At 34.7% G+C, this 17,237-nt stretch overlaps 1 protein-coding gene across 5 annotated transcripts in view; it reads left to right on the forward strand.

Annotated features, from left to right (window-relative positions):
• Positions 1 to 17,237, forward strand: part of VPS13A (vacuolar protein sorting 13 homolog A) — a 229,371-nt gene that overhangs the window by 11,262 nt on the left and 200,872 nt on the right. For all 5 annotated transcript variants that reach the window (XM_032866682.1, XM_032866681.1, XM_032866680.1 and 2 more), the window contains exons 2-5: positions 9,156 to 9,199; positions 11,279 to 11,321; positions 15,251 to 15,346; positions 15,612 to 15,713. Coding sequence is in view for 4 of the 5 variants with exons in the window: in XM_032866681.1 (XP_032722572.1) it covers positions 9,156 to 9,199; positions 11,279 to 11,321; positions 15,251 to 15,346; positions 15,612 to 15,713 (285 nt within the window). In the remaining variant the exon portion in view is untranslated. The remainder of the gene's footprint in view (positions 1 to 9,155; positions 9,200 to 11,278; positions 11,322 to 15,250; positions 15,347 to 15,611; positions 15,714 to 17,237) is intronic.

Here is a 17,237-nt window from a genome sequence, read left to right on the forward strand (position 1 = left end):
CCTCGGGGATCATGACGTGAGCTGAAGGCAGACGCTTAACCAATTGAGCCACTCAGACACCCCTCTTGTGTTTTTTGATTCTAGCCTCTCTGACAGGTTAAGTAGGTGGTATCTCATTGTGGTTTTGATTTGTATTTCCCTGATGATGGGCGATGTTGAGCATCTTTTCCTGTTGGTGATTGGTACGTTGTCTTTGGAAAAATGTCTCTTCAGGTCTTCTCCCATTTTTAATCACATTAATAGTAGGTTTTTTTGGTGTGTTGTATACATTCTTAATATATTTTGGGTAATAATTCTTTATCAGATACATCATTTGAAAATATCTTCTCCCATTCTGTAGGTTGCCCTTTTATTTTGTGGGTTTTTTCCTTTGCTATGCAAAGCCTTTTATTTTGGTGTGGTGCCAATAGTTTTTGGTTTTGTTTTCCTTGCCTTAGGACATATACCTAGAACAATGTTTCTGTGGTGATGTAAGAGAAAATACTGCCTGTGATTTCTTCCAGGAGTTTTATGGTTTCAGGCCTCACATTTAGGTCTTTAATCCATTTTGAGTTATTTTTGTGTATGGTGTGAGAAAGTGGTCCGTCCAGTTTCATTCTTTTTCAGTAGTTGTCCACTTTTCCCAGCACCATTTGTTGAAAAGGCTGTCTTCTTTCCATGTATATTCTTATTTCCTTTGTCACAGATTAATTGATCATATAAGCACAGGTTTATTTCTGGGCTCTCTCTTCTGTTCTTTTGATCTGTATGTCTGTTTTTGTGCCAGTACCTTACTGTTTTGATTAGTAGAATTTCATAGTTTAACTTGAAATCTGGAATTGTGATACCCTCAGCTTTTTCTTTCTGGGTTGCTTTGGCTATTTGGGTGTTTTTTTTGTGATTCTATACACATTTTAGGATTATTTGTTTTAGTTATTTGAAAAATGCTGTTGGTATTTTGATAGGGATTGCATTGAACCTATAGATTGCTCTTTGTAATGATTTTTTAAACAATATACTTCTAATCCATGAACATGGAATATTTTTCTATTTGTGTTGTCTTCAGTTTCTTTCATCAGTATTTTATAGTTTTTAGAGTACAGGTCTTTTACCTGTTTGGTTAGATTTATTCCTAAGTATTCTTTTTGGTGTAATTGTAAATGGAATTGTTTACTTTATTTCTCCTGTTACTTTGTTATTAGTGTATAGAAATGCAATAGATTCCTGTATATAATTTTGTGTCATGGAAGTTCACTTAATTCATTTGTCAGTTCTGATAGTTCTTTTGGTGGAGTTTTTAGGGTTTTCTACATGCAGTATCATGTCTTCTGCAAGTAGTGTAAGTTTTACTTATTCCTTGCTAATTTGAATGTCTTTTTTTTCCTTATCTGATTCCTGTAGTTAAGAGTTCCAGCATTATATTGAATAAAAGTGAAAGTGGACATCCTTGTCTTTTTCCTGATTTTTGAGGAAGAGCTTAGTTTTTCACCAATGAGAACGATGTCAGCTGTGGGTTTTTCACATATGGTCCTTAGTATGTTGAGGTATATTTCCTCCATATCTACTTTGTTTTATCGATAATGGGTGTTGCATTTTGTGAAATGTTTCTTTCTGTATTTACTGAGATCATCATAAGGCTTTTATCCCTTTTCTTGTTAATGTGATATATCATGTTGATGGATTGAATATTAAACCACTGTTGTATCCCTGGAATAATTTAGCTTGGTCAGTGTTTTTTTTTTTAAGATATTGTTGGATTTGGTTTGCTAGTATTTTGTTGAGGATTTCTATGTTGGTGTTCATCAGTAATATTAGCTTGTGATTTTCTTTCTTTGTAGTGTCTGGGTATTGCTGGCCTTGCAGAATGAATTCCGAATTTTCCTTTCTATTCTATTTCTTGGAATAGTTTGAGAACAGGTTATTAACTCTTTAAATGTTCTGTGGTATTCACCTGTGAAGCCTTCTGGTCCTATAGTTTTTGCTTGTTGGGAGTTTGTGATTGCTGATTCAATTTCGTTACTAGTCAGGTCTGTTCAGATTTTCTGTTTCTTATTTAGTTGGGAAGATTGTAGTTTTTCGGAATTTATTGATTTCTTCTCAGTTGCCCAATTTGTCGGCATCTGATTTTTCATTATATTCTCTTGTAATCCTTTGCATTTCTGTGGTGTCAGTTGTTACTCTCATGTTAGCTGTTTTTAAGTGTGCAGCCAGAGGCATTAAGTGCACCTTCTCTCCATCCATCTCCAGAACTCTTTTTATCCTGCAAAACTGAAACGTTGTACCTATTGAGGAATAACTATCTCCTTCCTTCATCTCCTGGTGCCTATTATTCTGTTTTCCATGTCTCTGAATTTGACTATACTAGGTACTTCCTATAAGTGGTATTACATAATATTTGGTCTTCTGTGTTTGGCTTATTTCATGTATTAGCATAATGTCTTCAGCATTCATCTGTTGCAGCACATATCAGAATTTCATTCATTTTTAAAGCTGAACAATATTTATTTTTTGTATATATCCCATTTTGTTTCTCTGTTCATCTATAAATAGACAACGTGGGTTGTTTCTACCTTTTGGCTGTCGTGAATCATGGCCCTACAAACATCAGTGTGCAAATAGATCTGTTTTGGTACATACCCACAAGTGGAATTGCTGGTTAATTCTTTTTAATTTTTTGAGGATGTGTCATACTCCTTTCCAGATGTACCATTTTACATTTTCACTAACAGTGCAAAAGGGTTCTAATTTCTCCACATGAGCTCAGAAACACTTGCTATTTTCTATTTTATTCATAGTAGCCATCCTCATGGGTGTGAGGTACTATCTCATTTTTACTGACTTGCATTTCTTTGATGATTAGTGCTGTTGGATATCTTCTCATTGGTTAATGGCCATTTATAGGTCTTCTTTGGAAAAATGTCTTTTGAAGACCTTTGGCCACCCTTTAATTGGGTTGCTTTTATTTAAAAAAATAGAGTTGTAGGAATTCTTTATATATTGATACTGACCTTTTATCAGATAAGTGATGGGCAAATACTATTGCCTTTTCATTGTTGAGAATGCCCTATGATGCACAAAAGTTTTTAGTTTTGATGAAATCTAGCTCATCTTTTGTTTTTCCTGTGCTTTTTGGTATCATAATCATCCAAAAGAAATCATTGCCAAATTGACTCATGGAATTTTTCACTTATGTTTTCCTCTTAGATTTTTGAAATTTGAGTCTTTGATCTACTTTCAGTTAATTTTTGGATATGGTGTATGGTAACCCAGCTTCATCTTTTGCAAGTGAATATCCTTTTCCAGCAGTTTTTCGTGACATTTCCAAATTGAGTGATCTTGGCAGCCTTATCAAATTCATTTGCCTGTATATGTGAGAATTTATTTCTCATCTCTGTGTTCTGTTCCATTGGTCTGTGTGTTTGTATATGGTACCACACTGTTTCGATTACTATGTTTTCGTATTAAGTTTGGAAATCCGGAAGAGTGAGACTTCCGGTTTTCTTCTCCCCGCCCCATAAAACAAAAGATTGTTTTAACAATGGAGGTGTCCCTTGTGATTCCACGTGAATTTAAAAATGGATAAATATATATATATATATTTTTTTTCCCCCCCTGTGGGACAACATCCTTTAACTAATCCATTTTTCTTTTTCTTTTTTTTTGAAGATTTTAATTTATTGATTATTCATTTGAGGGATAGAAAATAAGCAGGGGGAGGGGCAGAGGGAGAGGGAGAAGCAGGCTCCCTGCTAGGCAGGGAGCCCCACGCAGGGCTCAATCCCAGGACCCCAGGATCATAACCCGAACTGAAGGCAGGTGCGCAACCGACTGAGCCATCCAGGTGCCCAAAATATTGGCATTTTAATATTGATTGCATTGAGACTGTAATTTGCTTTGGGTAGTATTTTCATCTTACCAATATTAAGTCTTCCAGTCTATGAATATGTGATGGATATCTTCCAGGTTCTGTGTGCCTTTAATGTCATTCAGCAATGTTTTATATAAAGTTTGAAGGTACAGGTCCTTTGGTTAAGTTTATTCCTAAGTGCTTTAATATTTTCCATGCTGTTTAATTAATTAATTATATTTTATTTTTTAAAGATTTATTTATTTATTTATTTGACACAGAGATCACAAGTAGGCAGAGAGGCAGGCAGAGAGAGAGGAAGAAGCAGGCTCCCTGTTGAACAGAGAGCCCGATGTGGGCCTCAATACCAGGACCCTGAGATCATGACCTGTCTGAAGGCAGAGGCTTAAGCCACTGAGCCACCGAAGCACCCCAAGATTATCCATTTCTTGATGATTCATTAGTAGTAGGGGGTGTTTTTCAGAGACTTTATCCATTTGACCTAGGATAGCCAGTTTGTTGATGTACCATTGTTCATAGTACTCTTATAATCTTTTTTGTTTTTCTGTAAAATTGGTAGTATCCCCTCCTATATTCCTGATTTCAGTTGTTTAATTCTTTTCTTTTTCTTAGTTTATTAGCTAAAGATTTTTGAGGAGCCAGTTTTTGATCTCAGCAGTTTTCTCTATTCGGTTTCCTATTCTCCATCTTAATGATTTCTGTTCTAAACTTTATTCCTTCTGGTAGCTTTGGGTTTAGTTAATCTCTGTTTCTTTCAGGTACAAATTTAAGGTGTTAATTTGGGATATTATTTTTTAATGTGAACACTTAAAGCTGCTAAGTATTCCCAGGACTGTCTTTACCACAGCCTATAAATTTTGTATGTTGTGCTTTCATTTTAATTTTTCTTAAGTTTTAAAAGTTTTTCTTGTGATTCCTTTTTTCTTGTTATATCTTCTAAAAGATACTTTATAGGATTTCAGTCTCTTAAAATTTAGATTTTTGTTGTTGTTGCCTAATATATGGCCTGTCCTGAAGAATGTTCCATGAGTACTTGAGAAAATTGTGTATTTTGCTCTTGTTGAGTAGAGTGTTTCATGTATGTTTTTAAAATTCAGCTTGTTTCCTTCTTAATCTTCTGTCTGGTGGTTCTATCTATTATGAAGTTGTGTGCTGAAACCTCCTACCATTACTGTAGAGTTGTTTCTTTCTTCTTATCTGTCATTGTTTGCTTCAGATTGTGTTCTTGTGTTTGGTGAATTGAATTTAGTGAACGGACTTTTATCATTATATGATGTCCCTCTTCACCTCTTCTAATAGCTTTCGACTTACAGTCTCTTTTGTCTGGTATATGTATAGCCACATTTGGTCTCTTGTTATTGTTTGCATAGGAAATCTTGTGCAGTTTTTTTACTTAAATTTTAACCTATATATGTTCTTAGAGCTATAGGGCCATCATGTTTTGTTTGGCTTTAAATACATTCTGCCTGTGTCTTTTGAGGGGGGAGTTTAAACTGTTTCCATTTATTTATTTTCAAATTTTTATTTAAATTTAATTAGTTCACATAGAGTGTAATGCTAGTGTTAAGTGTCGAATTTAATATGCAACACCCAGTGCTTATCACAACAGGTGCTCTCCTTTATCCCCATCACCTATTTAACCCATCCCCCTGCCCGCCTCCCCTCCAGTAACTGTTAGATTGTTCCGGAAAGTTAATAGTCTGTTTCTTGGTTTGCATATTTTTATTTTATTTTATTTTATTTTATTTTATTTTTTTAAAAGATTTTATTTATTTGACAAGACAGAGATCACAAGTAGGCAGAGAGGCAGGCAGAGAGAGAGGGGGAAGCAGGCTGAGCAGAGAGCCTGATGCGGGGCTGGATCCCAGGACCCTGAGATCATGACCTGATCTGAAGGCAGAGGCTTTAACCCACTGAGCCACCCAGGCGCCCCCGGTTTGCATATTTTTAAAATTACTTATTTCTTACTCCTGTGTTCATCTGTTTTGTTTCTTAAATTCCACATAAGAGTGAAATAATATGGTATTTATCTTTCTCTGACTGACTTATTTCACTTAGTATAATACTCCCTAGTTCCATACATGTCTTGCAAATGGCAAGATTTCATTTGGTTTTATGACTGCATAATATTTCATTGTGTATGTGTGTACACATAAACACACACACACACACACACACACACACACACCCATACCTTCTTAAACTATTTACGTTTAAAGTAATTACTGATAGGGAAGGCTTACTATTTTCATTTTGTTAATTATTCTCTGCATGTCTTAGAACTGTTTCATGTTTTAACTTACTTTTTCCCTCTGTGTTCATTTTTTTTAGTGATCCGTTTTGATTTTATTTCCTTTTTGTATATTCTGTAGGTGTTTTTTTTTTTGTGGTTCCACAAGAATTACATATAATATCTTAATGTATAAGAATATATCTTAAACTGATACCTACTTTAATCCCATACAGTAATTTCACTTTTTTACAGCTTGCCTCCCCAACTTTGTTATTGATGTAACAGATGACATTTTTACACATTATGTACAGAGTTACGATCTTTAAGTTCTTTTGTTTTTTAAATTTTAATTAAAAATAAATTTATAATTTATAAAATTATATATATTATGTATAATATATAAAATTATATAAATTAAATTAAATTTAAATTAAATATAAAATTTAAATAAAAATAAAAATTAAATTAAATTTCAAAAAATAAAGAATAAAATATGGAGTTACAAAGTAAAATTATAATAGTTTTCATATTGTCCATGCACTTGCCATTACTGGAGAACTTTATATTTTTATACAGCTTTGAGTTACTACCCAGCATCTTTTCTTTTTTTTTTTTTTAAGATTATTTGGGAGAGAGCATGTGTGTGCATGAGTGCAGGGAGGGGCAAAGGGAGGAAATCTTCAAGCCGATTCCCTGTTGAACACGGAGCCCAGTGCTGGGCTGATCTCATGACCCCTGAAATCAGGACTTGAGCTGGAACTAAGTCAGACACCCAACTGATTGAGCCACCTAGGTGCCCGATGCCCAGCGTCCTTTCTGTTCAACCGGACGGACTCTAAGATTTCTTATAAGACAGATCTACTGTTCATGAACTTCCTCAGGTTTTGTTTATCTGAGAGTATCTTAAGATTTTCCCATTTTTTAGAAAAGATTTTATTTATTTATTTGACATACAGAGTTCACAAGTAGGCAGAGAGACAGAGAAGAGGAAGCAGGCTCCCCACTGAGCAGAGAGCCCGATGTGGGGCTCGATCCCAGGACTCTGGGATCGTGACCTGAGCCGAAGGCAGAGGCCTTAATCCACTGAGCCACCCAGGCGCCCCAAGATTTTCCCAATTTTTGAAGTACATGTAATACTTTGTTGAATATAGTGTTCTTGGTTGACTTTTTTTTTCTTTAACCACTCTAAATATATCATTCTCTGTGAAGTTTCTGCTGAGAAATCCAGTGATAATCTTCTTGAAGATCTTGTGTAGATGTCAAGTCACTTTTGCTTTTAATATTCAGTATTGCTGATGATTGTTTTTTGGTTGAGATTCTTGGATTTCTGTATACATAGTTTTCCTCAAATTTGGGAAATTTTTGGATGTTACTTCTTCAACTAAGCTTTCTGCCTCTGTCCTCCTTTTGGGACTTTCATAATGCTATTGATGCATTTAAACATGTCGCTCATAAGTCTATTTGACTCTGTTCATTTTTTTCTTTTTCTTTTTCTTTTTTTTTTTCTTTTTTCTCTTTCTTTTTTTTTTTTTTTTTTTTTTTTTTTGCCATCACTGCATTTTCAGGTGATCAGTTTTCAAGTTTGCTAATTCATACTTTTGTCTGTTGGAGTCTGTTGGATGTTCCCTGGTGAAATTTTCAATTCAGTTATTCCTTGTACCTCTGTTGGGGAATGTGTGTGTTTTCTCTGTCTTTGTTCAAGATTTTTCTTTTTGTTGTTTCTGGCTTAATTTACATACAGCATTGTGTAAGGTTAGGGTGCACAACATATTGATTTGCTTCGTGTGATTACGGTGGTAGCTTCACTAACATCTCTGTCATGTCACATGATCATCATTTCTTTTTTGTTCAAACATTAGAGATCTAGTGTCTTTGCAACTTTGAAATACATTGTACAGTATGGTTGGTTATAATGCACTGTGGTGTGCATTAGATTTCCAGAACTTAATCATTTCCTAGTTGCAAGTTTGTATCTTTCAACATAATTTCCCCAGCTCCCCAATGTCCTAGCCCCTGGTAAACAGGATTCTACTCTGTTTTTAAGAGTTCAAGCTGTTTAGATTTTACATATAAACAATATCCTATTATATTTCTCTTTCTATGTCTAAGCATAATGCCACTGAAGTCCATCACTGTTGTCACAAATGGCAGGATTTCATTCTCACGGCTGAATAATTTCTGTTGCATGCATTTATATCAATATTGTATCTTTATCCATTCATCTGTTGATGGACAGTTAGGTTGTTTCCTTATCTTGGCTCTTGGGAAGAATGCTGCAATAAACATTGGAGTGCAGATAATCTTTTCAACATCCTAGGGTTTTTTTTTTTTTTTTGCCCCTATACCCAGAAGAGAGATTTCTGGATCGTATTCAAGTTTTTTGTTTTGTTTTGTTTTGTTTTTTTGATTTCCTATAGTTTGGTTATGATATGCTTAGTTGTAAATTTTTTGTTATTTCCCTGCCTTGTGTTCTCTGAGTTTTCTGGATCTGTGGTTTGGTGTTTTTAACATTAATTTTGGAAATTTATCAGTCATTACTACTTCATATATTTATTTTGCTTCTCTTTTTTTCCTTTTGGTATTCCTGTTACGCATATGTTACAGCTTTTACAGTTGTCCTGCGGTTCTTGGACATTACTATTTTTTCTTTTATTTTTCTCCTTGCATTTCAGGTTGGGAAATTTATATATATGTATCTTCAAGCTCACGGATACTGGATCTTATAAATTTTCAGTTGTTCATTACAAGCATATTTAAATACAGCTCATTTTTTTCATACTTGTATTTTATGCAGCTTTACTAGAGTCCTGTTACTTGTATATTTCTGAATAAAATTTTACATTACAGTGGGCTATAACCACTGAGGTGAAAATATACAATAAATGATGTTTTGGTCAAACATAACATTCTTAGACTCTAAGTTGAAGAATGAGGGTGAGCTAATAAGATTACAAATTATTTTGTTTTCTATATGCACATCATTTATATTTTTTCTTTCATTTATAACATTGAAGGATGAAGTATGCCTTTTTAAAATGAAAGATACTTTAATATTACTTTTTAAATCTTTTTTAGGAGCTGTGGCCTTGAAGAATCTTGAAATTAAAGAAAATGCTCTGGTAGGTTTTTTTTTTTTTCCTTCCGTCTTAGGTTCTATTTATTTTAGAGAGAAAGAGTGTGAGGTGGGGAAGGGTAGAGGGAGAGAGAATCTGCACAGATTATTCCCTGCTGAGTGGGTAGCCTGATGCATGGCCCAATCCCGTGACCCTGAGATCGTGACCTGAGCCAAAATCAGGAGTCAGACCCTGACTGAGCCCCCCAGGTACCCCTGTGGTAGGTTTTGAGTATAAAAAATGTGTAATGTCAGTGCGTTTATAACTATGTAGACTTCTTGATTTACTTTGTTATCTAAAATTATTCAAGCTTTGAGAAAACCTTTTGAAAATAATTTTTGCAAAATGTGGATTTTATAAAGTGGACTTTTCTTCTCCTTAAAAAGCACAAACTGACAGTGTAATTTTCCCCATTAAAAATATTCCTAATTTTTTTTCTTTCTAGATGATTTTATTTTAAATGGTTAATTGATCTTTCCTATAGTCTTCAAGTTTTTTTTTTTTTTAATGCCATGGTAACCATTTTTTTACCCAAGAATTCAGTGATACTAATTAAATTTATGATTTGTACAACTATCAACCAATATCTTTTTCTGTAACTTTTCCCATAGGTCAAAGGAAGCCCTATAACCATTAAGAAATAAGTCCCTATTCCGGTTCTGTGTAGACCCTGTTAACCGCTAATCTACTTTCTGACTCTCTGAATTTGCCTATGCCATGTAGCTCACATAAGTAGAATCATGCTGTGTTTGCCATACTCTATTCAACGTTTTTCACTTAGCATAATTCCTTTAAGGTTTGTCCATGTTGTTTGTATCAGAACATTATTTCTTTCCGTGGCTGCATAATTCCACTGTATTTATATGCAGCGTTTTCTTTATCCATTCATATATTGATGGACACTCCAGTCGTTTCTGCCTTTTGGGTCTTGTGAATAATGTTGCTGTAACGTTGGCAGTATACATGTCTGTTCAGTTACCTATTTTCAGTCCCTGTGGGTAAACGCCTATTAGTGGAATTGCTGGATTTTATGGTAATTTTGTGTTTAGCCTTTTCAAGAACTGCCACTCTGTTTTCCATGGTAGCTGAACCATTTTATATTCCTATCACCAAAACAGGTAGTTTCCAGTTTCTCCACATTTTTGCTAATGTTTATTTTTTTAGTATTCTTTAAAAAAAATTTTAAGTATAATCTCCCCAGTATGGGGCTCAAATTCATGACCCCAAGATCAAAAGTCACATGCTCTACTGACTGACTCAGCCTGGCACTATTTTTTATTTTTTGATAATACCTTAATAGATATCTTCATAGATAACTTAAGATACTTATATCTTAATAGATATAAAGTGGTATTTATTTTCCCTTATCAGAGTATAATTTGCTAAACTTATCCCCATGCCTTATGCCTCTGTTGGCTATGTCCTTTGATGTTCTAATGTTTTTAATCTCAGTGAAATTTCATCTGTTTTATTTTGTTGCTCATGTCTTTGTTGTATCCAAGAAATCATTGCCAGATCTGATGTCAAGATTTTACCAAATTTTTCTTCTAAGGGTTTTGTAGTTTTAATTCTTATGTTTAGGTCTTATATTGATTTTGAGTTAATTTTTATATGCAGTTATAAGGTAAGGGTCTAAATTCATTTTTTATGTGTGGATATCAAGTTTTCTCAGCACCACTTAATGAAAAAGTTGTCCTTTTCCCTGATGGATGGGGAGAAATATTTTTGAGGATATTTTTTGCAAAATGGAGTTTTAACCTCTCTGTGAGGACAAACTTTTAGTGAAATTCCCTACCTCCCCTCCTCCCCCCATACAGTGTAAAAGCAGTATGATTTTGGTATGGGTAACTTAGGTGGTCTGTATTACTGTAGAGCTTTTCCTCTATTTACTTAAAAATGATTAGTCTCCCTGAATATTGTGGATTTGAGAATATTACAGTTATGTATCTTTAAATTTAAATAGGTGTTAAGGGTAAAAAAAAGGTGTGAGTTAATGTAAACACTTTAATTTTGGGAAGGAAAAAAGTGTCCTCTATTTTCTTGGCCTGTATATGTACTAATATTTTATATATGATGTTTTTGTAGAGTCAACTGGATGTACCTTTTAAAGTTAAAGTTGGTCATATAGGTAAGCTGTGCTTATTATTTGAATGTCATGCTTGCTGGGCATAGAGTAAGAATTATATACTTAGTATCTTTTTAATGTGATATTTTTAATGTTTCTGAGCACTAATTGAAAAATCATATATTCTCATCTGGGTGGAACTTAAAAGTACCATGTGGTCCATATATCCCTTGATTAAAAACTCTGAAATTATACATCTTGTTAAGTGTTAAAAATGATTTAATTGTGAGCCAGTTTGTTTAATAGCATAACTATCTCGGTTTCTTCGGTTTCTGACTAGTTGCTGCTGTACTCTGATAGATTGTGGGTCTGCGGTCTAAGGAGTCAGGTCTGCATCTTCCAGGCAGTGTGGCTGGGGACGAGTCAGAAACTTAGTTTCTGAGGTAGTTTGCATGCTTCTGTCCTAGCACCTGTCATTCTTTAATATCATTATTTATTTTTTTCTTCTATTAAGACAGCACGTTTCTTAAGTTGGTTTAATTTTTACTCTCACCACTTAGTACAATACCTGGCAAATAGTAGGGACACCATTTGTTGAGTGAAAGAAGTATACATTTCCAAATGAGTAGTATAGGATTACAACTAATTTTATAGAAACATATTTTCCAAGATTTTATTTATTTGGGAGAGAGGAGAGAGAATGATTTGAGGAGGGGCAGGAGAGAGAGAATCTTTAGGCAGATTCTGGTGAGTGCAGTCAGTGGAGGGGCTTAATCCTATGACCTTGAGATCATCAGCTGAGCCAAAACCAAGAGTCAGACACTCAACTGATTGAGCCACACAGGTGCCCCTCCCCTTGCTATTGTTGAGTGTTGTAAATCTTATGCTCTTTCAAAGTTCCCTCATTTAGCAAGCAAAATTACATATGTAGCAAGTATAAATACATACATATTTTAAAAGTAGTTATATTTATGTGGAAGATTTTTGGGATTGCCTTTTTTACTATTTTTGTGTATTTTCCAAATTTTCTGAAAGTATAAATTCAAGTTTTATGAAAGTATACTGAGAGAAAAAAAAATTTTTGGGTCAAGATTTACTGGTGAGGGGCGCCTGGTGGCTCAGTGGTTAAAGCCTCTGCCTTTGGCTCAGGTCATGATCCCAGGGTCCTGGGATCGAACCCCACATCGGGCTCTCTGCTCAGCAGGGAGCCTGCCTCCTCCTCTCTCTCTCTGCCTGCCTCTCTGCCTACTTGTGATCTGTCAAAAAAAAAAAAAAAAATTTACTGGTGAAAATGGAACATTATTGACATGGTGTGTGTTTCTTTGATTACTTAATGCTGTTTTGTCATTGTTCTCTTTCTTTTGTTTATTTACTTTTTTGGATGCTTAATGGATATGTATGTGTGTAAGCAGTCTACCTGATAATCAGATTTGTCAATTATTTTTTCTAATGTGTTCATTCTGGTTATATTTTGGACTGTACACAATTTGAAATGGTCATTATCTTCTCTGATTTTGTAATTTAGAAAGTCATCTGTCTTTTAGAAATCAGATGGTTTGGTTCTTTTTCTCTGGATGATATCATAAGATGAAATCCTTTTTTTCAATTTGGATTTTTTTTAAACATGGAATTTTGGGGTTATGTAATGAGATATGTCTATGTAGATTTTTTTTTTTTTCCCTTCCCCAGTTACTAACTAGTTAATGTAGCCATTGTGTTGTTAATCGTTCCCTTGCCAATTATGACAGCTATTTCTAAGTTATTTGACTCAGGCTTTCTAAAAAATTTTAAAGTATTTTAAAACTATTATGAAAGTTTTCTTTTTATCCCCTCCTCCTCACCTCTATTTTCACAAGAGTAGAATCAGTATAATGAATACCTTACATCATATTTTTTTAGTTCAAGAAATCTAATGCTTTAAAAAATACTTTGCTGATAGACTGTAGTAAGACATTTTCATTAGTTTGAATGATTTTCTAATCTTGTCCACGGTCTTTGATAATTACCATAGAAATCTGCACATATACTTGCAATGATATTCATACACACATATTATGTATATAGTCTATATGTGAAAAATACACTTTTCAGTTTTATAGTCTACGCTTTGAAAGTGTCATATAAATACAGTGATTTAGAGTATGAGTTGGGGAAATCAGAATTATAATAACAAGGGTTGTTGTTTAATTGCAGAAGAATACTAATGTTTCTGGTGAAGATTGTCATAAAGAGAAACTTACAAATATTTAGAATATCATTTGGTAGATTTTCCAACAGTACTGATAGACATGATTTCCAGTCATTACAACAAAGGCTTATTGTTTGTGGTTGTAAAATAGCTTTCTGTAAAGTGACTCAGCTTGTCACTTTGTTAGTTCTTCGAATGCCTGATAGAAAATAGGCTGGCCAAAGGAATATTGAAAAAGAAAGCCAGAGTTGGTGGCATCACAATTTCAGACTTCAAGCTCTATTACAAAGCTGTCATCATCAAGACAGTATGGTGCTGGCACAAAAACAGACCCTAGATCAATGGAACAGAATAGAGAGCCCAGAAATAGACCCTCAACTCTGGTCAACTAATCTTCGACAAAGCAGGAAAGAATGTCCAATGGAAAAAAGACAGCCTCTTCAACAAATGGCGTTGGGAAAATTGGAAAACCACATACAGAAAAATGAAATTGGACCATTTCCTCACACCACACACGAAAATAGACTCAAAATGTATGAAGGACCTCAATGTGAGAAAGGAATCCATCAAAATCCTTGAGGAGAATACAGGCAGCAACGTCTTCGACCTCAGCTGCAGCAACTTCTTCCTAGAAACATTGCCAAAGGCAAGGGTAACAAGGGCAAAATGAACTATTGGGACTTCATCAAGATCAAAGCTTTTGCACAGCAAAGCAAACAGTTAACAAAACCAAAAGACAACTGACAGAATGGGAGAAGATATTTGCAAACGACATATCAGATAAAGGACTAGTATCCAAAATCTGTAAAGAATTTAGCAAACTCAACACCCAAAGAACAAATAATCCAATCAAGAAATGGGCAGAAGACATGAACAGACATTTCTGCAAAGAAGACATCCAGATGGCCAACAGATACATGAAAAAGTGCTCCACATCACTCGGCATCAGGGAAATACAAATCAAAACCACAATGAGATACCACCTCACACCAATCAGAATGGCTAAAATTAACAAGTCCGGAAATGACAGATGCTGGCGAGGATGCGGAGAAAGGGGAACCCTCCTACACTGTTGGTGGGAATGCAAGCTGGTGCAGCCACTCTGGAAAACAGCATGGAGGTTCCTAAAAATTGAAAATAGAGCTACCCTACGACCCAGCAATTGCACTACTGGGTATTTACCCTAAAGATACAAATGTAGTGATCCGAAAGGGCATGTGCATCCGAATGTTTATAGCAGCAATGTCCACGATAGCCAAACTATGGAAAGAACCTAGATGCCCATCAACAGATGAATGGATAAAGAAGATGTGGTATATATATACAATGGAATACTATGCAGCCATCAGAAGAAATGAAACCTTGCCTTTTGTGACAATGTGGATGGAACTAGAGGGTATTATGTTTAGCGAAATAAGTCAGTCGGAGAAAGACAACTATCGTATGATCTCCCTGATATGAGGAGGTGGAGATGCAACGTGGGGGGTTTGGGGGGTAGGAAAAGAATAAATGAAACAAGTCGGGATTGGGAGGGAGACAAACCATAAGAGACTCTTAATCTCACAAAACAAACTGAGGGTTGCCAGGGGGAGGGGCGTGGGGAGAGTGGTGGGGTTATGGACATTGGGGAGGGTATGTGCTATGGTGAGTGCTGTGAAGTGTGTAAACCTGGTGATTCATAGACCTGTACCCCTGGGGCTAATAATACATTATATGTTTATAAAAAAGAAAAAAAATAGGCTGGCAATAAATGTGGTTAAATGAATAATAATATTTTTTGTCCTTATTCTAAAAATTCATGTAGGTAATCTCAATCTTACAATTCCGTGGAAAAACCTGTATACTCAACCAGTTGAAGCTTTCCTGGGAGACATTTATTTACTCATAGTGCCTTCTTCTAGTAAGTCAACTTTTAAACATTATAACTTAAAATACTTTTATTTGTGAGTGGAAGAATCTTTATATTTGATAATTATACTCAAAATACTGCTGGTGAATTTTTTGAGATACTTCTGTATTTAAATTAGCATTCAGAAATTCACATTAAATTGATTTCCTCCAAATTATTGCAGACTTTGAATTAGTGATTATTTTCAAGGATATATTTTAGAATGGTTATGCTTAAAGTTAAAGTAACTAAGTATTCTTTATTATGCTTCCTCTAGAAATAAAATATGATCCTTTAAAAGAAGAAAAACAACTCTTGGAAGCAAAACAACATGAACTTAAACGAATAGAAGAAGCAAAACAAAAAGTAGCTGATCAAGGTAAAGGAAACAGTAAATAAAAATGATAATAAGAAAAAGAGAAAAGACCTAAATATCACATATGAATATTATTTGTCTCTGGAGGCATTGAAATTATTTAACGAATGAGGGACTCTTATTATGTGGGGAATTTAATGTGGCTTGTATATTTTATCGTGTTTACAGAAATTTTATAGAAACTTACCCTATGACAATAAGTGTAAGGTTAGTTTTTAACTATAATAATTAATTTTATCAAATATATTTTGTTTTCTAGCTTTACAAAAATATCCCATTATATCAGTTCTTAATTTTTTGGGCGTACCTAGTCCTTTGATATATTTATGTTTTCCCAAATCTCTTTGTTTACTCTCTGGGTTCATATCTTTTCCTGTTCAGCCTAGACCAGAATAGTCCATTACTTCAACTCTTCGATTTTCTCAGTGGAAGGGCTGTCCTCCAGAAATCTCCTTCCCTTCCCCTTGCGCAGTGGTCACTATCACCCAGTACTTTTTTGTACTTTGTTCTCTCTAGAGAAGCTTTGTTCTCTCTAGAGAAGCTTTCTCCTTAGTATGGAAATATACTGTAGTATGTCTTAATCTTCAAACACAAAATGATCTTCCGAACCCAGTTATCTGCTTACCTTCCGTTCTCCCTCCTTCACTTAATAGCTAACCATCTTATAAATATATGTATACTTACATCGCCAACCTCGCCATGCATTTATTTGTTCAATAAAAAAGTGAAATCCAGAATAAACATTTCACCTTTTGACAAAGAGGTGAAAACATTAAAGGAGATTTAACAATAATTTCTGGCGACACTTATATTGTTTTTTCTTCTCTCAGTTCTTTCATATCTTATGTAGTTGTTCACCACTATGCCCAATCATCTTTTTCTTTAGTATTTTTTTATTGTGGGTGCCTGGGTGACTCAGTTGGTTAAGCGTCTGCCTTCGGCTCAGGTCATGATCCTGGAGTCGTGGGATCAAGCCCTGCATTGGCTCCCTGCTCAGTAGAGAACCTGCTTCTCCCTTTGCTCCTCACCCAACTCATGCTATCTTGCTCACTTGCTCTCTCTCAAAGAAATAAATAAAATCTTAAAAAGTCTGGCTAGTAGATCTGTCATCAGATCTTTCTTAGGAATAGTTTTGGTCACTTTTTTATCCTTTGAATGGGCCATATCTTCCTGTTTCTTTGTATGCCTTGTGATTTCTCATTAAAATCTGGGTATTTGGATATAATAATGTGATACCTGTTAAAATGAAATTCACCCCATTACTATGTTTTTTTTTTAATGTTTTTGTTTATTATTTTTCATTTTTATAGGAGGTCCCTAGTCCAAGGATTAGTCTGAGGTGTAAATGTAAGGTATTCTCAGGTCTTTTCTAAGCCTGAGCCTATTCCTTTTCCCCACTGAGCTGCCCAAGTGCCCTGATAGTAGGTTTTTTTCAGGGTTGGAGCTTTTCCTCTGTGAGGAAAATGAGAAAAAAGAACAAAAGAGTTTAAATGTTGGTGAAATAATAGGTTGTGGACTCTGAGCAGG

Source organism: Lontra canadensis, unplaced genomic scaffold (genome assembly GCF_010015895.1).
Source record: "Lontra canadensis isolate GAN:19392208 unplaced genomic scaffold, GSC_riverotter_1.0 scaffold31, whole genome shotgun sequence".
NCBI classification, from domain to species: Eukaryota; Metazoa; Chordata; class Mammalia; order Carnivora; family Mustelidae; genus Lontra; species Lontra canadensis.